The sequence below is a fragment of the Emydura macquarii genome, unplaced genomic scaffold, assembly GCF_026122565.2.
Source record: "Emydura macquarii macquarii isolate MOO-44397 ecotype Brisbane River unplaced genomic scaffold, CSIRO-AGI_Emac_v2 contig_1363, whole genome shotgun sequence".
Classification (NCBI taxonomy): Eukaryota; Metazoa; Chordata; order Testudines; family Chelidae; genus Emydura; species Emydura macquarii.
In genome coordinates this window covers 23,116,999-23,144,884 of record NW_027131500.1, presented here as the reverse complement: position 1 = coordinate 23,144,884, position 27,886 = coordinate 23,116,999, and the positions used below count along the sequence as shown (strand labels likewise).

Sequence of the window (27,886 nt, the reverse complement as noted above, 5' to 3'; positions counted from 1 at the left end):
AAAAGAGTTTATAAGGGACTGTGTAACTTTGTTACAACTCATGTCCAGCATCCAGCGCTATGAGAGGCTCGAAGGGGCCAATCCTCTTAGGTAAACATGACTAAGAGGCCCAGGAAATGGCTGCATGTCTGAAGGAAGAAGAGCTCTAAGTCTTTACAGACTGAAACACCTTCCTTGAGTACTCTGATTCCCCATCACAGGGAAGGATGAGAAAATTCAGAGGTGGGCTCAGTCCTAGGGGTTGGGCTGAAGAGGCCAATCTTAAATATTATATTTGGCATGGAGGACATTTTACACTGCACTGGACTGAAGAAGCTACCTGGTACTTGTAGGAGTTAGTTCTCTCCGTCCCCTGCTCCCACCTTAAACTTAAAAGTTAATAAAGTTGCAGCTTCTGCTTTAAAATCCCTGCATACGTGTTTCATTCACTTGCATATCCTGATTAATGAAAGAATTTCAGTTTCTTCTTTCTTATAAGTGATGCTCAAGCAAGCAGGTACCTATTACTTTATTTTGCTTTTTCACCCCAATTCCTTTATTTTAAAATAATCGGTTTGGCCACTAAAATGGAAATATTTTAAAGAATGACAATGATGACTTTTGTTTATAAACAAAGAAAATATTTAACACAAGCAATGGAACCTAGAATGTGTATATATAGAAACCTAAGTAAATACATGATCTTATCACTATAAACTGTGTCCTCCCACCTTCCCCTATACATTGTATGCTGCTATCGCTGGTCATAACTAAACTTAACTATAAACATTTCAGATCAGGGACAACATCTTATTTATCTACAAAGCACTCTATTTGTATGTGTGTATAAGCAACACATTGGTATCATATATGCTCTTCTCCTAATATACTAAAATAACAACTTAGTTAATATATACAGTGCTTACAGCGATAACAACAATGTGGTAATTACAAAAATTATAAACATATATTGCACAAGTAGCCCACAAAGGTCTTATTAAATACAGAGCCACATCTCCCAAAGTGTGCAGGCCAAAGTGCACAGCCAGATTTAGGTGTGCCTGACCCACATGTAAGCGAAGTGCGAGTGTGCTTTTAAAAATCTGGCCCATCACAGTGTTATTTGCAGGAATAAATTGATAGCCAAATTATGTGAATAAAATAAACAACAGCAAACCCTCTAAGCTAAATAAATACGCTTTGCATTGAACTTGAATATAAGTGAGTGAATTCTAAAAATTAGGGTTGTCTCCTCAGAAAGTCCTTCTGACAAACCTGGAGAATGCAGTCCCCAGGAACTTACATTACGTGAATTGCAGCTACCTTAAGGTTTCAGTTAAGTGCCCTCCCTGAAACCACATGCTTATCAACAGAGAAACTGGCAGCAGCCTACAGGTTCTTTGGAAAACAAGAATTGCAGCTCCTAACCCTGTAACAGAAATTAACAAATAAACTGCTGGCTGCTGTTCCTCCTCTTGTTTTCATGGAAATTGCTGATCTTATATCTAGCTCTTCCTTCCAGCAAAAGAAGGTAAAATTTTTAAACTAGTTATTATTCTAAACCACTTGCACATGGGCTTGCAGTCACCAACCAAACATTTGTTTCTATGCAAATAAAAACTGGGTAGCAGAGGCAGCTGCTGAAGAGTTAGAATTCTTGTTAATTCCAGCTGCTGACTGCCAGTTGCCTTTTCTGCTACTATTTTAATGGAAATGGACACTGCTTGGGCAAAATGAAGATATGTGCTTTAAAATAATGATATTTACAATAAACCATTCACCTTCAGGCTTCTGCTTTTATGAAAAGGGAGGAAGGGAGGGGGACCACAGCCTACTGTCAGCAACTGACGGTGCTAGCGGAAGGGCCAGCCACAGTGGTGGTGTGTACAGGCTTTACACATGGCTAGCATTGCCAGCCTCCCAAAAGAGACCATCATTGCTGGCCAGCTCTGAGTGGAAGTGCATGCTGTACCCTCTTCCAGAATAGTGGAATAGACCACATGCAGGGTGGGAAGTCTTCTGGAACAGCCAACTAAAATTCCTGAGGTTTGCTGCAGCGTAAGTCCTCCGTGCCCATCAAGCATGGGCTGTGACTTTAAGTCACAATCAGTCCATGGACTAGAAGAAGAAAAATACATAGCCCTGATTTTAAATGAATCTTCTTCATTGTAATACTATTATAACATCACAGTAATAATACATTAAAAGTTTCTCCCTAGAGAAGGCATTTGTTCTGCAGTCCTCAGAACTTCTAAGGATCACATCAATTTATATGTAACATCAGATTGCTTCCATTTTAAAGCATATTAAATTTGATAAAACTCACATTAGGATTCACATTAAAATAATTAAAATCATCCAATTATTTAAACCTAAAAATTCATTGTAATAAAAGCATACAAATGACTAATAAAACCAAATGCCTGACATAAGTAACAATTAAGTATGCAGTTAATGGGAATTGAAGTAGAAGACAGGAAAGCACTCATCTTTTCTTCAGTTTATGTTCTACTATGACAAAGGTTTCACATTGAGAATAAAAACCACACAAATATTTTCTCTTTATCCAAATTTCTTTTGCAGTGCTACATGCAATAATAATAATAGAAAGGTACACTCGAACATCACAATAAATACCGGCTCCCCGCTAAGGCACACTGTCACTAAAACAGCATTTCAGTACCCATTTCCATGTCCATCACACAACTACACACTCCCAACGTGGCAATGACCACACATCAGCAACAATGTTGACTATACTGTCATGTTCAGTAGTGAAGAAAAGCAATGTCCTCCCTTTCCCCACACAGCCTCAACTGGGCAGTCTGGGCAGGCAGTGGAAGAAAGATAAATTACAGATGAAATATCAGTCATGCTTGCTTACCCTATATAACAAGATCACTAATCACAGGTCGAGACTTTTATTAACAAAATATGAATATTATCAAACTGATAGCAACAAATGTCTAGACAATAAAGGAAAGAGAAAAGGGGACTTAATGACTGTTAGATTTAAAAGATTACGAGATTGTCCTAAAATTAGACACTATTGGATTAATAGACTGAAATCTAGACCAGCATCAGTACTGTGGAGGTTATAGTCAACAACATGTGAAATGCTGAATGGAACAGTAATTGTTTAAACACTTTGATAGACATTCAAAATCTAAGGAATCATCTTTTTTCTTCCCAAAACGTATCTGGTGCTCTGAAATATGCAGCTTATTTAGTTACATTTATTCCCCTTCTGTTACTACAGAAATCAGAATACCAGGAAGAATTACAGGCTTCAGCATCTAAAGGTCACACAGAGGTGGCTGTATTCTTACAGTATGTTATGCAACACTAATCCTAATGGTCTCAGGTTCCACATGAATTCTATGAGAGTATGTTGGAGATGTAATAAAAAGACAATGAATGTTTTGTTTATCACGAAAACGTAAAAATTAATACAATGCAGATTTAAAATAAAATCATTGCTACAGTTAAATTCCAGTTTACTAGATATTAATTTAAAAATTCTGATGTTCCTTAATATTGCCAAATCCTCGACCCCGTCGCATAATCTTGTCACTGTTAGTGCAAGAGCCACCTTGGCTGCTCCTGAAATCTGAAACAGCTTTTCTGCATCTCTCCACGTCATCTGTTCGCTATTTTGAAATCTCATCTGAAAAATGTTTCCAATTGCTCTTTTACTCCACTTTCATTATTTTAAACTTTGTAACCAGGGAAGCAACAAAGGGTTTAGTACAAAGATGCTGTACAAAATGAAGTTGTATTTTATTGAAAATGAGTGTTCTTCTTTAGACTGAGGACTGGGCTATGTTTATGGAAATGAATGTACTGGTTTTTATAAAGATATATGGACTAGAGTTAAATTGATATAATGAAAAAATATTGCACCACAACTCAGCACAGTGGTTACAGTGGCTAAACAGTGAGATATATTGTCTGAAGTCACAGACTAAAGGGATTGCTACTCACCAGAGGTAATTTTTTTATTCCAACATCAATAAATTGGCTAATAGTTTCTTCTTCCTCTCAATTAAAAACTTCAACTGGAATAGTCTGTTTTACTGTACCCTTAAAAATGTATGTCAGCACTAATTATGCTGCAGCTTAGTTACCTTCTGCTGAGTCTTTCTTATTGTAATTGACTGATAATGTGATCATGTGAACTAACCACAGAGTTCCAGTGGCTCTTAGATAAATGTTAGTGAAAACTCTCCCCAGTTTTTAGTTTCTGCTCTTCAACTTCACTTTAACTTTTCAATTTTATTGCGTACTGATGTCTTTGTTTCATCTAGAGGTATTTTTATTGGACAAACCCTCAAGTCCTTGCTCAGGCAAAATTATCCTTGAACGAATTTAGTAAATAAACAGAACAGAATAAAAACTTTAAGATCTGATCCATTAGCTTTTAGATACCCATGATTTTTATAGCACTTCGCTCTTTATTTCATATGGTATAACTGACAAACTGAAAAAGCATCAGAAGAGCAAGGAAAAGTGTAATTAATGTATTTTATTAGCTATAGCTACTAATTCACTGTGTTTATACAGTATTCTTTCAGTGCTACTACTTTATATTTCTATAAAGTTTTTTATAAGAGTGTCTCAGAGCACTTTCTCAACACTAATGAAGCCTCTCAACATTCCTGTGATGTAGATTTTTATGCCCATTTCACAGATGGGTGAAAGAGACACGGAAACCCAGAGTAAAATTTTCAAAAGTGCTTAAGCGGCTTGGGAGCCCACATCAAATTGAAAATCAATGAAACATAGTTTCCTAAGGTCTACATCCTCAAAGGCAGTTAGGCCCCTAACTCCCATTGATATCAGTGAAAGTTAGGTACCTAAATACCTATAAGGCTCTGGATCAAAGTCTTAGGTTGCTAAGTGCTGAATCCACAAAGTGACTTAGGCACTGTAATACTCAGTGTTACAACACCTAACTTTTAGGGACCCTGCTGCTCAGTGGAATCCTCAGCCTATGTTAGGCACTTAGGCTCCCTATACAATGCGTGGGGAGAGTCAGGCCCCTGAGAATGGGTCTCTCAGAAGTCAGCACTCATTACACGAGTCAAGAGTTGCCTCAGCTCGCCAGGAAAAAATGCCGAGGGGACAGCTGGAGCTCAAGACCCAACTGTCAAAGGAAGTTGGGTGCCTATCCATTTGGGATTCACAGCCATGAATCCTCTCAAGTTGGGTGCCTAGACCAGGGCAGTCCTTTGTTACAAAAGACAGAGAAAGAGAGAGAGAGCACGTGCAAGCAAGACCCTTCTACCCCCCCCTCACTCTACTCAATAGCCAGGGCACTCACCTGGGCTGTGGTAGACCTCTTTTCAAATCCCGGCTTCAAATTACCTGATTTGGGGTAAGGACGTGAACTTGGGTCTCCCATATTCCATCTGATTGCTCCGACTACTGGGTCAAACTCTCACTTTCCCTCTCTTGCCCAATATATAGCTAATTATTTAACACAAAGCAGAACAGCTCTATTAAAAAAAAATTAAGAGAGACCCACCCTCAAGTACCCAATAGCCTGGGGATTCAGGCACTCACCTGAGACGTAAGGATCAGGCAGAGTGGGGATTTGAAAACTCGTATCCCACAACCCAAATGAGTGCCCTAACCACTGAGATACTGGCTATCCTGGAGATGTTTCTGCCTGCCCCGAGTAGGTGTGATCTCAGAATGGCTACTGGATAGGGCCCTACAGGTGAGAGAGTTGATGGAATGCCCATTTTAAGAACACCGCTGGGGCTTAGGTGTGAGCTATGGTGTCAAGCAGCTCAGCAGCAGCAGGGCTTAGGTGGTTTTGTGCATGCCCATAGGTGGATATTTAGGTGCCTCCAGGGTTAGGTGGCAGTTGAGCAGGGTTTTGAAGATCTCAGTGGTGTCAAAACTGAGGCATCTATAGTGGCAGTTAGGCACCTGACTCCCTTTGTGGACCTAGCCCCTAAGCTACTTGGGTGCTTTTGAAAATGTGACCTCTTCCTTATGCTGGGAACATGCATCATATTAGCCTCACTACATGAAAGTAATGTGGCCAGCTGAAAGGCAGGCTGCCAATAAAAACTTTATACTGCACCACATCCATCATTTATTCTTTCTATAAATTACATATACAATGATTTCCATTTAGTCAGCATTTACCAATAGTACCTATGCTGTATCACATATCCCACAGTCTTCCACATGACCCCTGTGCTGTGTAATATACACATTCAAGCCATGTACATACCTTATGTATGCACACACATGAACAAAATATAGAGCACTGGTTTAATTAACACCAATTTTAGCTTTTTTAGACATTTCCACAACACATTAAGAGACCTAGTTGAAAAGCATTTTATCTTCATTTTGCCACTCGGGTCACATCTTGTTCTTTAAGCAAAAAGAGGTGGAATATGTGCATAATACATAAAGGAAAATGGTGCATTTATTCAGGCTCACCCCAGGGGAAGGTAAATATTTCTAGCCCTATGTAACCCTAACATGGAAATCAAATCAACTATAGGCACGGAGTGGCTTGTGGAATACATTTTTTGATGATCAAAGGATGTACTTAACAGCTAAATAACAGAGATTCTCATTTGCTAGTCATTTCTTGTAAGCCATCAGAGCAATAAGAAATGTGTCACAGAAAACAGTCACCAAATCATACTATTTCAGCATTTTTAGATGTAGAATTTCCTTTTGCTTATAATATTTAATAAAACAATTAAAAGGTAATATGTTGAATGTCAAAGAAAAAAATTTGTTAAAAACTAAGAGTAACAAGCTGATTACATTAGTTATTTTACCTTATATGGAACAAAAATGCATTAGTGAGTATATGATCCTACACTTTTTTCCTCCCTCACTCATGAAACTCACACACTTTCTGGGCTTCACACCACCCTCTCTTTTTTATTCAGTTATATTTATTTAATTTTTTAAAAACTAATTGTTCTCAAAACAAGCACCCAATCGTTATGAGAGGACAGACCAAGTACAAGGACCTTCCTGGCTGGGTGGCCTCCTGGACAAAGCACTATTCTGGTAGTCAAGAGACCTGGATTCTATTCCCAGCACTCAGTGGTAGTGACGGATGACCTTGGGTAAATCCTTTCACCTCCCTGTGCCTCAGTTTCCCTTCTGTAAAATGATAGTTTTGTAAAGCACTTAGAGATTTACTGATGAAAAGGGCTATATAAGAGCTGGGTTTTCTATTATTTCTTCACCTCTTGTGCAAGGACAGAGGATAACTTCTTCAGGCACTGAATATGAAGGACTGTCAAGAACAGCGCTGAGCAAGTATTGTTAATGGCACCTGTCTCAAACAGAGATGGAAGGAGACAAGTTCAGGCACCTCCCTCTTACCCAACATCAGAGCAGAGCTGGCTAACTACATACAGTGCATGCTGCATTCTCTTGAGGGTTGTCTACACAGGGACACTCAGGAAATAATTCAATTAAATTAAAGGCGTGAATTTAAAGTTGATTAATTAAACCACATTAAAACTGTGTGTGGATGCTCTTATTCAGAAACACAGCAATCTTAATTCAATTTGGTTTAATTAATCTGGAAGTGAATTAAACTAAACTGAAATAAAACCACTTTAATTCTGAATAACATTGTCCACACAGGGTTTAATGAAGTTTAACTAATCCATTTTAAAAGTTAATTCAGATTAATTTTCTTGAGTGTCCAATAGACAAGCCCTTACAAGATGTAGTGATATCTATGATCCCCCTTCACACCAGTGAGGTCTGGGACGTAAGGCAGGCTTGTGTTTATAACACAATGGAATTGAAAGATAGTACTAAGAAAACTATAAACTACAAGAATAGAAAAGGCAGAGATAGTCTTAAGAACTTTCAGAGCATAATGTTTGTTTAAAAAAATCCAGATAGTTTAAAACAAAATGTAAAGGTATGTGAATGTCACTCGTCATTACTTTCAGGGACATAATACATTTCCACAAAGATGCAGAAACAAATGCACAGAGTGAGGCAATAAGTGAAATGCTACCACAGGCAGATAAGGGAAATCATCTTAAAGGGATTCAGCCTGGATCGTGATGTTATGAAGGGTGAGTTAAGGACAAAAGTAGATTACATGAAATATGGAAAATGGGAGGCTATTTTGTCTTATTTATGCAATCAACTGTCTATCATATTTTTTGTCCTCTTTGTTTGAGGAAAGATTCCCCAGACATGCTCAAGTCCTGCAGATTTTTCTGGGTTCAATGTAATTTTTTCCAGCAGAATAAGACTTTACACAGAAGACATCCAGGATTTCCAAGTTAGAGTGCAAATAATTTCTAATGGTGTGGCATGACATGGTTAATTCTTTCAAGTGTAAACATTTTTGTTTCTATTGATTTAAATCAGTATTTTTATTCAATTTCATAGGTATTTTTTCACTTCCAAAAATTCATGATCTTAGTGCTGAATTTGTTAAAACTGGGAAAGATGTGCACTTGACTGGATTTATAATAAAGATCTCCATAATTCTGGTGAAGTCTATATCTCTGTGACTGTGGTCACATTCCAGACACGCTAGAGGCAGTGGGGTCTAGGTTGTACTACACTCTCATTTCAGAGCAGCTCCTCTCCCTGTTTTGGATATAGCAGCCCATTCTTAATTTTTTCAAGGAATTTCTATGGACTTGTCTTTCTCAGGTATTTCAAAGGCCCCTATTTACCATGTTATCTCACCGTAGTCTATATGCATTGATTTATTTAATCTCCATCTTCCAATCTCCATAAATCCCTGTGGGATGCTGATTTTGATAGCTTTATAGTACCTATATTGTTCAATCTAGAGCAGTTTGGATCATTCATCTTATTTTTTCACAAAGCAAACTCTTTCTGCTTTGTCTTTCTTTGCAGGTACTGGATAGTATCTTTCACTGACCTGATTCTAATCTCAGCCTCTGTAACTATTGTGACTGTTTATTTTAGGAACTGCAACATAAAGCCCATCACTGAGCTCAACTGCTAGAGTTTGTTGCTAATTTTACTGTACATCCCACTGTAAACTATAAGTACATTTTTGATTGCAGGTGTGATTCATTCCTCTTAATATAAGCTTTTAACTCCCTATTCAATTTTTTCAGCACACAGAGAAGATAGGAGACTGCTTCCTTGGGATGTGGTGGGTTTTTTTTTTTTTTTTTTTTGCCAGTTTGTGTTTTCCAAGTGTGCTGAAGAATTAATTTCTCCAAAGTTTTTTCCTCCAAAGTTGCTTTTTCAGTTAGTTTTGTCTGTAGATTATTTTTCTATGCCTATTCTTGAATGCCCAATGTAATTTTGGAAGGATTTTTAAAAAGAAAAAAGGCTGTAAGTACGTTTCTAACTACATTCAGAGCATCACAAGGCCTTCCCCTTAGTCAAACCTCTTTTGATAATATTTACTGCTATGGGATTGGATCTTTTCAAGCCTTTTCAAGTCAACAGGAAGACTCTCATTGACTTTAATGGGCTTTGAATCAGGTTGCAGCATATTCTCCAAGAGAAATGGTTCAGAATGCTTTAGTGAACAAAATGGAAGCTTCTATTTTTTGTCTATTCTTTTCCTCCAAACTCCTCCTTTCATACATTTAGAAAAAGCTCTCTTCTGGGATAAGCATGTGATACTATCCAATTTGACAGTTTGATTATTTTTATTTACTGACCCTACCATTCTGAATAAACAAACACAAATTAAATCACTAATTCAGCAAGTAAACAGCATTAAAATATGAACTTAAAATAGGAAGGAATACACATGCTTGGAAGGAATAGTTCCTTCAGTCTTTTTTTTTTTTTTTTTTTGCATCAAAAAACTAGGAATGTTGTCTTATAGAAAAACATTTTGGCTTCTTTCATGATTGCAAAGAAGGGCAATTATGATTGTCATGAAAACACATTGAGCAGCTGTATACTGTTAACAAAAGAATCTTTATCTGAATCTGCTTAGAAAAACTAGCAATTTAAACATTCACATTTCCTAGAAATTAGCTATTCTTCTAAACTATAATAAATACCAAAAAGAGACTGTTTTCTATTAATCTGGGTTGTATATCAGTCATATTTCAAAGCCAACATAACATTCTTGTTTTGGGAACATTTCTACCTGCACTTGCATACACAAAGAAAATTGGAAGAAGGTAGTGTAGCTTTGTTGAAAGCTTTTAGTTGCTCAACTTTCTGTATCTACATTTCAATTCGGGGTTAGAATTTCTCATATTCTATGTTATAATTAAAATATTATAAAATCTGATCTCTATCCATCTTGCTTCGTAAAAGCCAATTAATAGATACTTACTCATTGAAGACCAGGTCTGGAGCAAAATAGAGGAATTGGCTGTTTGTATGTTTGTATGATCTCCAGCTCAAGGCAAATGATGACAGACACATCCAAGAGTACTGGATTAGAGTAATTTGGTCCTCAAGAGGCAAGTTTCTAAATCCTGAAGAACAGAATGATTAATCACAAACTACATTCAGGTGCAATGTACTGTGTGAAGCACCTTATGGCTGCTGAAACTGGAAAAAAGCTCACTTTTCCCTAACAGTTTACATTTATCCAAAATAGTCAGTGAAACAATTGTAGCACTGAAACCTATTCTTAGTCTGAACATTTTAAACAACAATAGAGTCCCAAAAAGAACTCTTAGTTCTAGCAACACATCATTTATTTTATTTAGTTATTAGTTTTTTATTAGCTATTACTAATACCGACAAGACTTAAAAGTTTTAAATTGCAATCACAAACAGAAAAAAAAATTATTACATTAACCAGGCAATACAATATTTATCACCTCCTCCACTGAAAAAATATCGTATTATCTATTTTTAAAATGTACGAAAGAGGATTAATTTTACCAAGGCCTGTTAGACAAATGGCATATTAAGCCACAAATCCTATTTTAAAAAGAAAACACACAAGATAAAATGCATTCCTACCTGGAAGTATCTTTGCCCACTTTACCACCTGAACCATCTGCTTGCCAGCAAGGCGGTTTAAAGTGGAAAGCAGGTGCTCTGCTGTATCTGGTTTTGAATTATCATATCCTGCATACACTATTTCAGGTTCAATGTTTTCAAGGATCATTGTGGGTGAAGGAGCAAGTGCTGGTGAAATAGCAGATAGGTGAGGAACAAGTGCTGTGTTTACAGATGGCTCTTTTACTGGAGCAACATATGTAGTCCCTTCCTCTGGGCTTTGGGGTGGCGGCTGTCGCTGCTGCTGCTGCTCTTCATGCATCCCTTTCAATTTTCCCAACTTTTTGGACTTTCGCGCTGAAAAGAGGAAAAAGGCAATGACAGACATCTGATACAACCTTCACTTTGTGGAGGCATAAAAAGATTCTCAGTTTTAAAAAAAATGAAATTAATATGGAAACCACCATTACCCAATAGTAAGCATGTCGAGCCCAGAACACAGTCAATAACAGCAGATGGGCCAGGAGAAAAATATGTAAGCAGGCTCCTACCCACTTAAATCCAGGATATACCAATAAACTTATATGACATATCTATCTCCAAAAGGTTCTTCTAAGACCCGCCCCTCCCTCGTACTTCCATTTCCCCCCAATTCAAATAAATAAATAACAAAATCAAATAATGCTTACCTTTCTTACTTTATAATAATACATTTTCCTACATCCATTAATCATTTTTGTTGTCTGCTGTTTTACCATTTCAACAGTGAAATAATAATGTCTGCTAATTTATTGTTCATGTTTCTATAAATACACCCTTTTCTTAGTTACCTTGCAAATATGCTTTGATTTGTTTTGTAGGTTTTATCTTAATCATCTATCCACCAACATTTGTTTTCTTCATTGTCTCTAGTCTCATACTGCATTTGTTAATGTATGTAACTTTCTACAATTATTTTTGGCCCCTTGTCTTCTTACTTTCTATTTCTATACACTGATCACAAGTCACTTTTCTACCTATTAGTCTAATCTAGTCAAGCCATTTTGTCATTGTAACTTTTTTGCCTTCTCTAGAATTGTCTCATCTCATGACTCAGTCTTCTCTTTGACTAGTTTTGAAATTACACTATGACCATTTATAGCCCGTTAAACAAAAAATGCGGAGCCTGAGAAGTGTAAAACTTCTCTTTCTGCTGTTAATTCACTTCTCCCCACTTCCTGCTGTTAAGCCAATTTTTACCTCACTCAATTATAGTAGTGTTTTTTTAGAGTGAACTTGACTAAACCGAAACTTCATTTTTAAACAGCAAATTCTGTCCTCCCTACTCTCCTTTGGTGCATATTCTCAGTCAGAAAACAGCAAACAGTGGTATGTTTCCACTATATGAAAGGAAGCAGAGGGCAGTGCTCCATACTCTCCCGTTCACATAATGTAATATGGCTGATACTTCTGCAAATAGGAGGAACAACCAGCTCAATTCCCTCATCCCTTGCATGGGGAAATAACTGCCACAAGCTCCGCCAGCTCCAAGACTGAAGAACAGCTCTGCTGGTGGTTGACTGGGGGTAATGGAGGGAGATTCGTTTCTCCCTCCATCAGCTGCAGAAACCTTATTTTGTTTGTTACTTGAGTTTTGCACAGGGTAGAGGATTTGGCTCACAGTGAAGTAAAATTAATCAAACGTCTACCTTAGTTTTTTCCAGAGTGTCTATTACCATATCATCTAAGAACACAGAATGAAAGATCCAGATTGTGTCAATATATTACACTGTACAGAATATGATTCCTGTTATAGAAAAGGTCAGTTCAATCAATGAGTTCATTGAGGGGCTCTCAAGGGAGTACTTAGATGAATCTCCCAACTTGCAGCGGATCATGAATTGATTCTGCCAACAGCTTCCGTATGAAAGACTAAATGCCCTGTACTGCGAATAATACCTTAGGGAGAGATGAAAGGCCATAAAAAGCATCTTTTCCCCATGTGAGCACTAGAAAAGGCTCTCTCCTGGATTCTCAAGGCAGTGGAACACAAAGAAAAAAACCTTGAAATATCCCACAAAATGAAATTTGCCTTTATTTGTTTGTTTGTTTCCAGTCGATCAGAAGATTTTATTTCTCTAAAAGTCCAGACCTGAAAAAAAGTTATTTTAAAATAACTTCAGTGGGAGTCTTTTCCCCTCATTCCTATCTTGTGCAGGAACATTCTTCAAACCTCCAAAATTCCATGGTGGCCTAGTGGGGTCTTGCATGTCTGAGCCAAACACTTATTTTTTAAAAGTCACAATTTCCATATGAGCCTTTGCATTGGACTCCACAACTCATGCATCCTACTTCAAGTCTGGAGGTTAGTATGGTAGCCTGAAGCATCCATCTGGACCCTAGAAGCCCAGGAGTGAGCTGATTCCAAGTCCCTTTCAGCCACTGGGCCAGACATTCATATCAAAACACTTACAAACCTGCTTAAAGACCTATTCAGATAAAGGTATTTGATCCTGAAGTCTGCCCAGTAGTTGCAATTTATTCTTTGACCAGCAAACAGCTAGATGTATGCTATCCTAGTAGCGTCCCGGTCATAAGATTACTTTGGGAAAGCTTTGATGGGTGGGATGTAGAGGAAGTGCAAAGCTGAAGAGCGGAGAAGAATTATTTTTCTGGTCTTGGTCTACCAGCTTATCTAGGCTATAAAAGAAATTCAAAAGTAGAGTTTATCTGTCAGATCCTGAGTTGGCGTAACTGTGTGCAACAATGGGGACTGGACTGGCCAAAGAAGCCCCGTGTTGGATGGGAGCATAACACTCCCTCCCATCCCCCCAATCCTGCAGAGTTTACTCAGAAAAGGTAATACAGCCTTGGTATATACTAACTATTCTGCTCCATTTATCCCCTCTGCAGTAGGGATTCTCATTCAAGGAGGTCTCCAAGGCAGCCATAATTAGGGGGAATCCCCAATTACAAGAGTCCGGTGGGGCCACACTTACAGCAATTGAGGAAGTTTCTGAAGATAGTCCTGACCTCCTAGAGGATCCTTTAGGATCTAGAATACTTCCCAGATGTGGGAGTTGGGCCCACAGTTTATTCTGGTGGAAGGAGCAAACATGCAACCTGACGTGACCAGAGAGGATCTAAGTGCAGGAATCCTCCTCTTAGCCCACTCTCATGGGCTTTAAGATAGGAAGGGACAGTTTGGGCCAATGTTTAGCCCTACACCACAACGAATTCAATTTCTCTTCCGGTTACAGGACTTGGTGAGAAAGGTTCATAGATTTTAGGGTCAAAAGGGACCATCTAGTCTGACCTCCTGTCTAACGTAGGCTAAAGAACTCTGTCTCCTGGTAAACACAGCACAAAATAAACCACCATAATAAACTACTAGAAAGAACTGATTAGAGAACTGAGACCACTGTATAACCTCTATAAACTCTGCTCCATAAAAAAGTTGCATTCTGTTTTATTAGATTTTATATAGAATATATTTGCACTTTTAGTCCTTACTTACTTCTCTGGAGTTATGTCTACACTGCAATCGAATGTGCAACTGTGGCTCAGGTTGGCATACCTACACTAGTTTTCAGTATGTTATAATAGCAGTGAAGACATGGAGGCACAGACTAGCGACACACATACATACCGAGGGTTCCAGGCACGCTTGTATAGCCCTCACTGAAGCCTGCACCACTGCATCTAGATTAAAGCTAGCATAGGTATGCTGAAATTGCAGTGTTGAAATAACCTGTGGGTGAATGAGATGCCTTTTGGTACACAGTACTCCAGCAGGTGTGCAAACCAGAGAGAAACAGAAAGAATTTTTATAAAGGGATAAATTATACAACTGTGTATTAGTATTAATCAAAAGCTGCCTGTCATTATTTAAAATTCAGTTATTCAACCAGCCACATATATAGTATATTGGGAAACTTTATGAAGTGCAAAAATTTAATTAAATCACTTTGGCACAATGCCTTTGAGTGGAAGTACAATTAGAGGTGTACATTCTTTAGTACACTAGTAATCTATACAGATGTGACGACATCAGAATGTCAGTCTGGAACTGTCACCAAATCAGATTATTACAATTTACTTAACAAAATCTAATCAAACATTTATGAAGAACAGAAAAAGAAAAAAGTAAAACAGGAGACAAATTTTCCAAAAATAGCCTTTATTTACTTACTGCTCACTAGTCTTTAATTCACTGTATCAGTGATTTTTCATATTCCCCCTTAACTTGGCATATCTTCACCTTACTATAAAAATGCTCCTACTCCTACATTTCAAGCATCTCTACGGTACTATTTAACTGATTATAGTTATTGTTCTATTTTACTATTACTAACTGCTTCTTTTGCTTTTTTTTAAACCTTAACCATAAGATATTTTCTAATTCCTTTTTGAAAAGGTATCATTAAAAATGCAACGGATCCAAAACTTTATTAAACTACAAGCAATCACTGCAAATACAAATAAAATGCCAGTGCCTAGTTTAGATCTGTGATGGGTAAATGTCCCATGAAGCCCATCCTCTAACTTAATTCCAGAATTGATAAAGTAGCATAAAAATAATATAAAATATGAGGTAGATTAGATGTAAAAAATGTGGTGAGGCTAACTTTGTGCCAAAGGTGCCAAAAAGCAGCAGCACCTTTACCATTTTTGTCAGCCAGCTAGAGGACATCCATTAGAATAAACCCTTCGCTTTACTCACAGGGGCATTCTCACTGCCGGCACAAAGCCTTTCTTTGATCTCCCTTCCCTAAGTGCCTCAGAATGAAATCATTTGGTATCCAATAAGACCCTCTACAAAGCAGCAGCGAATCTTATGTTTTAGTAAATATACTTACTCTCTTCCCCACGTCCAATAAACAATGGGTTCCAAAAGGACAATGTGCAATTATTAAACTTAGCTGTAAAGTAAGTGAAAATGTATTTGTTCCCTGTTGAATGCAGTTGTATGTACAGTACTGCACGTAGAGGTGGAATCACTATGCCTATTAAGTTATTTCAGCAAGTCAAAGCTGAACTAGCACTTTTTGCAACTAAATGTATCCCAAGAGCAAAGCTAGGATGTTCACATTCAGCAAAATACTTGATGAGTTAACAGTGTCATTCATCACTGAAAAATGTTTAAAAATAGGCCTGAAGGAATAAAAAGGATCAAATATCACTGTTTATTTTTATTCTTCAATTATGTTTATTAAGCTCTATGTTTTATTTCCATTAGCACAATGAGGCTAAGAACAAGAATCTTACGTGTCTTTCATGTGTGCAGAAGCAGAACCTATATTTTCATCTGGGACCATGCCAGAATGCTAACTGAATTGGTTTAGTAGTTCCCACAAACATCTAGCAGCTTAGCTAACTGACTACCCATTTAACCAAGATATAAATCTTCTGATTTTCCTCTCCAAGTTTTTTGTGCTTATTTTTCGTTTTCTTTCCCTAACAATATCATCACAAAAAGTGTGTTTCAATTTCATTTTCTTCCATTATACTATCTAAACGAAACTGAGAAAAACATTACTGCTTCACAGTCATGTTTACAATGAAAAGAACTGTGTTTTTCATTTGGTTTCATGCCAGGATTCCAGCTCAACTGGTTTGGTAATTCCCACAGAAACTAGCAGCCAGGTATAGAAGACTCTGAGAACCTCTGAGAAATAACTGGGCTGAGTTTAATTTTTTAAGGTGTTTTTAACAATTGTTCTTTAATTGGACTACCAAATATAAAAATATTAAAGACAACTCAAAATTAGCAAGAAGACGACATACATCATACTGTACCCCACAGTATTATAAAACTTAACACAGTCACTAGGCAGATCAGCAGGAATTCTGAATAAAAATAACTGCTAATCAAAAGCTCAAATCCTATAATTATTTTCTTTAGAAACATATGTGTAGTTTATATCAAGAAATTCAATATCAATATTCTAAGAGCGATCGGACATTTATATGGATAACAGGCATATCAAAAGTTATAATAATCTATGCAAAAAAATAAAAGTTTTGGAAAAGGATATAAAACCTCATGTTCCAGGGCTTAAGCCAATCTCTAACTATTAAGGGTTAGGACAAGACTTTCACAATTCTGATCCTGCATAGCAGTTCCTAAATTCTTATATTCCTAAGGCTTTCTGAAACAGAATTATAGCTGAAGAAAGGGAAAGTGTGGTGAAAGATGCTTTGCAAATAGCTCTGGCTTTAACATCTTGAATATTTTACAAAGATTATTTTGTTAGATCGGTATTGTAACATGTCTAATATTCTTAGGCACCATAAATACATACCATAAAATGAAATGTAAGGGAAGACTCATGAAAAATCATATAATGTTGATTTTTTAAAGCTATAGACAACAGAGGTGTAATGGAGCACTACAGCAACATGTTACTCCATAGCTCTTGCTGAAAAAGAGGATAGTATGCCAAACTATTGCTGCAGTACACAATACAATTTATATTCTATAGTACTAGTCACCTCTGTAATGGAGAAACATGGTAGAGATCATATCAGAAAAGTTATCCCGACTTTTGTAGCTAAAATGGATGCCCACTTACATAAAACTAAAACAGAGATAATCTACTACTACTACCACCACTAATATTACTACAATGGAGAAATAAACAAAACTAAATGAGAGCCTGGTTAAAATCAATGGGCCCACCATGATCTGATGGAAGCCAATGGTAAAACTTCAACTGAATACCATGGGAGCAAAACAAAGCCCAATACGCTAAGAGATGTATGGAGAAACTGTAAAACCATGTGAAGGCTTGGAATCTAGACGTGACAATCCTTAAAGTAAAGAAACCTGAAGAGTTGGTGGGTTATTAGAGGACTTACTCCCAAAGATCCTTACAGTAAAAATCAACCCCTGCTTAGAAACAAATTTTAGAATCCCCATGCAAGTTCTGGGGAAGAAGGAAAATGGAAACATTGTATTAAACCTGCTTTTAGCAGGTAGTACAAAATGCTGCTAGAGCTACAAGGCAGAACATATTTCTCCCTCTCTCCTACCTCAGCCTTATGATTCAGCCAAGTAGGATGGACCTTATTTTCCTAAAATGACTGTTTGGAGGGACCTAAACGTTTGGGGGCTGGGGTTCTGTCTTCTTATGATCCGTAAAGCACTGAGTATACTTTTGGTGACAGATACGTTGTATTTCATATTGTTGAATATTAATTTATGTAATATGACTTCTAATGAACTCTTTTATACGCTTAAAATTAATCATTTTCATTTTCATTTTTACCACTGACTTATTATATAACGGAGAGGCATAAATGCTGGAAAATAGAATACTATTAATAATGGATAATACCATGCACAAATATTGGACAGTATTAATATGATTAATTTGGTTGTGTTATAATGGTATATTTTGTTTTGCTGTATTTCTTTAGTCCACAAATGTGTAAATTACTTTTTTCTTTTCATGCTGAGACACGTCTAAGTAACACAAGATCCATTGTAATTTCTCCCTTTCCCCCTGCTTTTTGCCTTACATAATCACAAAAATAATGTTTTATAAAGAAAACTATAGTTACAATGTAAGCACAAAATCAAATGCAGAAGCACCTGTAACAAGCAATGTTCCTCTTGCATAAGGGAAGAATTTTTTCATAAGTGATGTATTCAGAGAACAGCTTGGTTGCTGCCTATCACAAACTAATTATTGTTTGCACAGCTAATGACTTGTTAACTTGCCAAAGTTAGATCTCTATTTATCTTAGCTGAAGTTTTGCTGAAATACAAGAACTAAAGCTAATCATGGCTAGGAAGTTCTGAGCTTCCCCCACTCCCTGCAAAAAACATTTTAGTCAACAGTGATGCACTATCAGAGTTTTTTGGAAAGGGAGGGAGGCTTTACAACAATACAGGTGTCAGCCTCTCTTTCTACAGCCCCACTTAATAAATATTATTAAAGGTAATGTTTAAAAGTACAAACAATTCAGAGTTTACACAAAGAGTTGCTGGACATCTGGGTATAGTATACAGATTATTGACGAGAGCAGAATTTGGTTAGGACTTCTCATCCAACTGGCTGACTTACATAAAGCAGCAGACCAACCGGATTTACTGCCACAAGAACGTTATGGGGATTTACCAGAGAAGCAGGCAATTGGGATAAGGAAAAGGGCGAGACAGTAGAGTAGTGTGTCATTTCCTTCCCATTCATACACACTGAATGGAAGGCATGAAATAGATGCTGCAAATGGAGAAGAGAAGAACTTATCAGGGGAGGAACCAATGAAAGGGGAAAACAGGAGGGAAAAGACTATAGGGCAGGTCACATACTGAGACAGGCCACAAAGAAATAATGAGTACATAGGGAAGACACAAGAAATAGAGAATGAAGGGGAAAATGCTGCTTTAGTTTAGGAAAAGGTTTAAGGAAAGAGAAGGTGAAGCACAAGACAAAGTGAACAGAATACAGAGAGAAAAGCCCTAGAGAAAAAAAGAGGAAAAAGAAAGAAAGTGGAATATATGTAAAAAGAAAAGGAAAAGCAAAAAAGAAGCAGAATTTAGGCACAGCTGCAGTGTGAGGAAAGAAGGAAAGAGAGTAATAGAAAATTATACCAATGTTGTGAGCTCGAAGGATTAGGATAATAGTGGAGTTGCCAACAGTGATTGTTAAATGAATATTACTAGATACACACTCTGGAAACTGTGGTTAAACAATTAAATTATTAAATAATTAAATAATAGGTGTTGTGTTGGTTTCTAGCTACTCTGGACTCTGTAGTTAAATAACTAGTGCTCTATTTTTTAAATATTTTGTTTGACTAGCAGTTCTAGTGTATTACTGTATTTCTCCTTCTTTAAATCATTTTCAGATTTTTCTCAAGCAGACACAGAACAACTGTGTACATGGGGCAAATCCTGCCTCGTCTTACAAGTCTTGAAAATCAGAAGAACTAATAGTTCATTGTGCAAAGAGAGACAATGGAGAAGCTGCTTGGAAGAAATCTTTGTCCTCTGCATTGCTATTCAGCGTCAGCTCCCTGCACAAAGCTAGACTGTGAGGCAGGCAGAGAGATCTGGAATCAGTAAACCAGCAAGCTATAGAAAGTCACTGACCAAAACCCTATAGCTTCTAGAGTTTTGACAGCTACTTTTACAGCCTCATGACGCTATAGTTGTGCTGGTGTTGCTGCAAAGGAAGGATTCTGTTCCCCCTCAAATACCACATAGGTCCCTCATGATTGTGACAGTGTTATTTATTGACAGTTATGATTTACTTCCAATACGCACCATTTTATACCCGAACATTCCAAGGGTAAAATTTCCCAGACCTCCATTTTTAGGTTTAAAAAAATCCTTCAAGTAGAAATATCAATAGAACAATATTTATAAAACTACTTCCTTTTTTCCCCTACTATAGTTAAGGTGTGCCTGACACATAATTGGGATGTTGCAATTTAAAACCTACTTCTCATCCTGCAAATTTTAAGTCATTAATACTCCTGTGAATGAGAAGTTAGTCTATTACTAGAGAGGACATTACTTCACACTAGTCTCTCTATCGAGTCCCGGTGTGTGAGACTCAAACTCCATCCCGCCGTTTTACTATTTTGAATGCAGCTATCTTTTTAATTACTTTAATAGTGAACCCTGGAGCTAACAGTAAAAGACAAATTCTCAAAACTCAGTGCAAATTGTATGTGAGGGGTAAATCCTACACTCTCCTCTGCAGGTGGGTAAAGCCTGATAGCTAGCAGAAGCAGAAAAGTTCTGATGCCAAGAGGGGGTCAGAAGACAGGGAGCCCAGGCATGGGATGTGCACATCTTGTGCATAGCAGAGTTGTGCTCTGCAATGCATGGCATAAAAGAATTTGTGGACGGGGTGTGACATGGATCAATGATCACACAGATCTACTAGCCATTCTCCTGTTCACAAGTGGGGTCACAGCTGCTACCGAGGCCACAACTGTCTTGAGGATGCAGTCATGGTCACAGGGCTTTTTACTCAGGATTGGCATGAGGGAGAGCATTTGGCCCTAAGTTGGAAGCTGAACACCTACTTAAAATATATATAGTTAGTGCACTAACGCATACTAAACCACAACATTACACCTAAAAACATGACAATTACTGCCACTCTTTACTAAACTTCTAAGTGAGGTGGCAGTGTGAACTTCAATCAGCTACAATTTCTGACAAATCAACCAATAAACCTACTTTGTGACATTGAAACACAAATGGAAAATAAAACAGACACACTGCAAACTTGCTAATATTTTTAGTATAAGTGTCTTTTTGTGAACTTTCATCTATCCCAGGAGAAATTCACTGACTATGTTTTAAAATGATAATCCAATATGCAAAGAATTTAAAAATAACTGTCCAAGAAAGAAAATTATATCTTTGTTGCAAACCAGGCTTACTCATTCTTGTTCAGATGTTCATATAATTAATCTATTACTATTTATTTATTTATTTATTTATTCATTCATTCGTAAATTATATGTCACATTTAGTGGTTTTAGAGTTTTGCATTGTATATTAAATACATCATTATATGTATTCATCAAATACAAGTCTTACAAAGGACTGGAAGCAAAATCCAAGTGGTGGATTGCTATAAATTAGTTAACTACAATTCTAAAATTTATCATCCCCTCCTATTTACCAATGCACTCTACAGCTCTTTTTTGTGGAAATAAAAACAGTAACTTGAAAAATCACTGCAATAATTTCAGTTAAAAAATGAAAGCAAAGTTAAGGCAACTTGAAATAATGGACATGCTGCTAAGAAACAATGCATGAACAATACATTTTGGTTGTGACATTAGTGGAAGTAGCCACTGCACTATTAAAATCAATTTAAAACATGTAAAACCCAAAGCAGCAATAAGAGCAATCTCAGGAAAAAGGGCAAAAGACACATTGTTATGAAATTTCTAGTATCTTAGTTTCCCCAAAAGATCAACATCATAGATGGAGGAGGACAGCATGGAATAGTTCATACAATTAAGATGATTGATATCAAGATATAGAAAGACTCTCTTCTGTCCCATGAAACTGAGTCTTTATGGGGGGCTTTTATGTAGATAGTGATAGATAGTAGTTATTGGAGTTTGGATAGGTCACATAAACACAGGTATTTATGCTTTCACATTTTATATTTATACTTACAGTTTATAGACTATTATAATGTATTTTTCCTGTGCAGCTACAGATGAAGTAAAGCTTGAGAAAGAAAATGTAAAGTGCAGCAGATAGTCCCCTCAAAATTACTTTAAAAATTGAGAATTTGCTCATCAGTTTGAAGTCAAATTTCAGCATTACCCCAAAATCTTGAATTCCTGCTATCATTTCCTAAATATCTTAACAGCTCCAGTAGCTAACTGTGTTTGTAATTATCTTCTGTTGTCTGTTCAAGAAGACCTAAAACATCATGAATACTCCTAGTAAATAGCTGTAAATACGATTATAACTTTCTGGATAATCAAGTTCTGGATTCCTGAATTCCTTCCACTGAAGAGGTACGGAGTCAGAATGATCTGGGGAGGAACAGCATCTACTCACATGGAGCATACCAGAAAGTGAAGTAGCAAGAAAAGTGGTTCTAACAATGTAAACAAGATCCAGGAAAGAAGGTTATGATGGGCAAAATGTGCCTCTAATGGTCTGTACTATTATTATTATTAATTATTATCATTTATTTTGATGAAGATGAAAGAAGGGCAATCATAGGAAGAGGACCAAAGAATTTAGTTTACATATCATCCAAGAGATGGCCTCTCCAGCAACATAATGTCTCATAATACCATCCTGGCCCACTAGTATTGAGTCAGAGGGGAAAATGTCACCTACTGAATAATCACTAATAACCCAATGCAGTAACTTGGATTGGCTTGCAGATCGCTCTTCCAAGTACATCCAAGGGCTGCTTAATTTATGAGATCTGACAAGATCACAACACGAGGTAGGTATGGTTCTAGGCTACAAAGATTCAAGATTACATTACAGATCAAATTGAACATGCCCTAAATGACAGCAATGGACATGACCACTGATTCACCTATTTCTTTTTTGTCGAGAGAAATGTCACAGCTATTAAAACTAAACACCATAACTTGCTTGACTGCTGTGAAACCTGAAAGCGAGTTATAACAGGTAAAGTAATATACACATCATGTGAAGCACACCTAACAAGCATCTGAAAATTGGTAGATGTTAAAAATAACAAAACAGATTTAAATTTAAGAAAATATTTACAACATTCTCATGGAACATAAGGCTGTTGCTTTTTTTAAATCTTGCAATCTTCTTGTGTCTTCTTTTGTAAATTAGATTAATTTGCATTTGGAAAATAGGCATAAACTTGATTCTAGTCAATGTTTCATTTCAGTTTGGAACTAAAAGATAGACACTGAAAATTAAATTATATAAATCAAGCCAAATATAAATGACAAAAAGTAAAGTGTTCATAATTCAGGTGAAATAGTATTTGGTAATATGCTCAGGTACAATTTTTGTGAAATTTAAAACTGCACGTTATATATGGGCAAAAAATTGATTTCTATTTTCAGTTTCTGTAACTTTTTCCATTCTAACATATAGTTATGCTAAATTAGATTAATTTGCATGTTCAGATTAAACCATTAATATTTTGGAATGTTTTGTTTATGTCTTTTCCCCCCCCCCCCCAGTTAAAACTGAATGAAGTATTCAGAGAATTAATACAAAGCCAGACCTAAGTCTCACTTATAACTTTCTGATAAGATTCAAGAAGGGTATTCTGGCCAATACCATAGTGCATTCAGAAGGAAAACTTCAGAACTGATTAAATCAATTTGGCCCATAATTAATTGAAAATTAATTAGAGTGTCTTGGAAAAAAAGCATAGACTAAAAATGGGCCAGCATACATTTTTAACACAGTTGCTCCATCTGGATCTCTTCCAATAATTAAGTCTAACATAGGGCATTAGAAGCGAAAAAAACAAACAAACAAGCTATGATTCCTGAAAAAGTTTCACAGTAGTACTTTTTGCAGAGAGACAGAGAGAGACAGACAGACAGACAGAGATATAGGTGCTGGAATTAGTGGTGCTGCCAGCCCGGGCTTGAAGTAGTTTCCATCATATACAGGGTTTACAGTTTGGTTTTCTCTCAGCACCCCTACTATATAATTTTTACAGCACCCATTGAGAGAGAGAAAGACAGTCTCTTTGATGGAGGGGGATGGGCTATGTTAACATTTGTCAACTTTAACATTTGTAGCAACTACTAATTATGGCCCCTTTTCCTAAAATCAGATAGACCTATGGAGTAAATAACCTTACTGAAGAAATCATTATCATTATGTCGTGACTTGATGAATTGTCCAAAGGCTATCAGAGTATATAAGGACAATGGTGTTACAATTTTCATCATATAAAATAAGAAGGTAAATGATCAAATAGCTATACAAACTTGGGTGAGTCTTCATGCAAAGATCTGTTGGTTTTTGTACGCATTGTCTTAGATACATTTTTTGCAAAAAATGCCTAAAACGTGACAGGGTGCTTTAACATAAATTAAAGTACTACATTTTTAAAAAGTGTATGAACGTACTGTAAGACAAAGCATATATGCTCAAAATATATATGTAACAGTCTTTATTACTGTAAACACAGGTAAGTATTTTTGGGGGAAAAAAGAGATCAATGTTGTCAAAAAAGATCAGTAAAATACATGAGAGGTTCTGCAAAAATTCACTGCATTTATTGTAGAAAATGGGGAATATTTACCCTGAATTTTCCATTATTCTACTTGATAGAACAGAGTTTTCCATTACAGAGATGATGTAAGATGATAGCTAATTTTTACATTACAAAACGTAATGTGCTTTAAAAATTCTTCTATTGAGTAAGTGTTGAGTTCTCCTACTGAGTAAGAGTTAGGGTTCTTTCATTCTGATCAGCAGATCAGGAGGGATGCAAAGGAGTGTCAATTTCTTTACAAACTCTAGGAAGAGAGGTCCTTGTTATCCAAGGGAACATTTGGGGACTACCATTTAGAATTTACAGCAGTTTTCCTACAGGAAACATGATTGTTTAAGTGAAGGAATAACTCTATATAACCCTGTACAGGAAGGATAGAAAGTAGAATGAACAGAATGAGGAAAAAATCTCTGGTCTCCATGACTTGTACACCCTGATGACTCTGTCCTAAACATACAACCTATTTAGTTAGAAAATAAGTACCTTTGGAAACCCAACAGATAGGCATCTTTGATTTAGTTTGTGTTTTGGGTTTATCTTTTCTTCAAATTAGATGGTGAGAATTTAAGTTGAGTTTACTTTTCTGAGCAAGAAGAGCAGAGCCTTGTGCAAAGACTCAGATCTAGATGCTGTGTACTCTGAGTGGGATTTAATCCAATTCACATTTGTATGTTCATTTTTTTCCAGTTCGTTGTTGATTACAGACACATTAAAAAGTTGAACTTCATCCCACCAAATCACTTGCCATTTTTGCCTATCTGAACAGAAGAGACCTGAACAGAACAGAACAGAACAGAAAGCCATCTGGTAGTAACAACGCCATTGTGTAAGAAAGATAAGGAATTCTGGTTGCCAATTCAAGCAGCTAGGTTGAAAAGGCTGTTGCCAGGCATAATCTCCTCACCCTCCATTCAATTTTTCAGTGTTTGCAGGGGAAGGTGGCACCAGTTTATCTATCCAGTAAAGAATCAGGATATGACAGCATCAGCCAGAATCTGTAGGATTAGTAGCATCGATGGGAAGGTAATTTCAAGAACCTCCTCAACTGCCTATCACTTGCAGTCCCTCTTCCATTGAAGAGGGGCAGGAAGTTCTGGTACAGCCACCTTCCTTCAACCAAGAAGAGATCTGGATCAGAGTCCATAAATTGACTTTTGAGAGGGCACCAGGGGTTTGTAACATTACCCATGAGTTGCTGAAGACAGGTGAGAGTATTGTTGTGCCATGGCGGCATAGGCTTTTGCAGACCATTTGGCGCACCAACATCATCCATGATGACTGTAAGAAGGGTTTCATTCTGCTCCTGTTCCAAAAGGGTGATAAGGCCAAATGTAGTAACTACAGAGGCATTGCACTATTGTTGACCCCAGGGAAGGTCTTTGCTTCCATGTTAATGTTTCAAATAAAAAATGTGCTTTGGGGCAAAGGCAAAGATACTCAGTGTGGCTTTAAATGAACAGGTTACTCACCTTATGCATGAACTGCAGGTTTTTTTAGGTGTGTCTCCCGATGGATGCTGCCCTTCAAGTGCACATGTGCCTCTCAAGCCCTTGATTGGGGATTTTTCTGCTAGCAGTGCCCATCCCGCCCATGCATGCATCCTGTGATCCCTTGTGCCAGACACTGAGACTATATGAAGATGTGTGGGTGAATCACCCTCAATTTCTTCTTCATCTGAATGTCTCCATGGAAAACAGTCCAAAGTAGTGGGGAAAGATGGGTGGGTAATGGAGCACCCACAGGGACACACATCTCGAAAATCTTCAGTTATCACACAAGGTGAGTAACCTCTTCTTTAAGTAGCGTCCCTATGGGTGCTCCACTTCAGGAGACTTCTGAGCAGTTTCTCAGAGAGAGTTTCGGAACTGAATCCAGAACCAAAGATAGCACTGCAGTACCAAGTGCTGCATTGGATCTGACAGCATGGATTAAAATGCAGAGCTTTGAAAATGTATGTACTGAAGCCCATGTAGCAGACATATCTCAGACACTGGTATGTTAAGCAATGTTGTGGATGTTGCTTGTGACCTGGTAGAATGTGTCATCACCTTTTGAGGAGAATGAAAGCCGGAAGTCTCATAAGTGACACATTCAGATATCCATCTTGATGGTTTCTGAGCAGAAACTGTGAATCCCTTGGATCTATCTGTAAAGGAGCCAGGATGACCTTTGAAATTGCTTGGTCCTATCTAAGAAGAAGGCCGAGCCTTCTAATATCCAGGGCTCCTGCAGGACTGCTGCAGAGAGTTATGTGGCTTTGGGAAAAACATTGGTAGATTAATAGATTGGTTAAGGTAGAACTCTGAGAGAACACTAAGAAAGAATTTAGGATGTGGTCATAAAGAATCTTATCCTTGAAGAATACCATAAAGGGGCGAGGAATTTGCCTTGAAGGCACCAATTGTTTCAACTCTACAGGCTGATGTGACGGGCTGCTAAACAGGCTGTCTTCATAGATAAGTGGAGTAGAGAACATGTTGCCATAGGTTTGAATAGATATTTCACAAGATAATTGAGTATCAGGTTGAGGTCCAAGGTCTGAAGTTAGATATTTCTCAAAACCATAATAAACAAAATAGACAAAACAGGATGAGCAAACATGGAAAACCCCTCTATAGTCAGATGTAAGGCTGATACTGTAGCCAAATGGACGTTAATTGAGTTAACTGATAACCCCAAATTCTTCAGATCCAACAGATAATCCAGGAAGATTGAAAGAGGCACAGATCCAGAAAGGAAGTGATGAGGACAGCACCAACGGGAGAACAACAAGGTTACTTATCAGTAACTGATGTTCTTCGAGATGTGTTGCACATGTCCATTCCACTATAGGTGTGTGCATGCCTCTGTGTACAGGTTATCTGGAACTTTTTTCCCCTTAGCAGAACCTGTAGGGCCAGCTCCGGTGCCCCCTGGAGCCCAGTACACATGCCATGGTATACGAGGCGCCGCCGGCCCTACGCCTCCCAGTCCCTTCTTTCTGCCAACTCCGGGGAGTGAGTTGTGGAATGGACATGAGCAACACATCTCGAAGAACATCAGTTACTGGTAAGTAACTTTGTTTTCTTCTTCAAGTGCTTGCTCACGTCCATTCCACTATAGGTGACTAACAAGCAATACCTTGAAGGTGGGTCGGAGTTACCGGTGAGCTGCCCTCAGCACCGCTCTGCCAAATCCCGCGTCCTCTCTTGCCTGCTGGATGATGGCATAGTGGGACGTGAAGGTATGCACCGACGACCAGGTGGCAGCTTTGCAGATGTCCTGCAGGGGCA

At 37.5% G+C, this 27,886-nt stretch overlaps 1 protein-coding gene across 8 annotated transcripts in view; it reads right to left on the bottom strand.

Annotated features, from left to right (window-relative positions):
- The window catches only part of NR3C2 (nuclear receptor subfamily 3 group C member 2), a 285,508-nt gene that overhangs the window by 38,354 nt on the left and 219,268 nt on the right, over positions 1-27,886 (bottom strand). For 7 of the 8 annotated variants that reach the window (XM_067551920.1, XM_067551921.1, XM_067551926.1 and 4 more), the window contains 2 exons: positions 10,924-11,259; positions 10,283-10,427 (listed from right to left, as the gene is read on the bottom strand). In XM_067551920.1, coding sequence (XP_067408021.1) covers positions 10,283-10,427; positions 10,924-11,259 — 481 coding nt within the window. Of the gene's footprint in view, positions 1-5,698; positions 6,373-10,282; positions 10,428-10,923; positions 11,260-27,886 lie in introns of those variants that run through there. The other variant, XM_067551927.1, reaches the window with a different exon arrangement.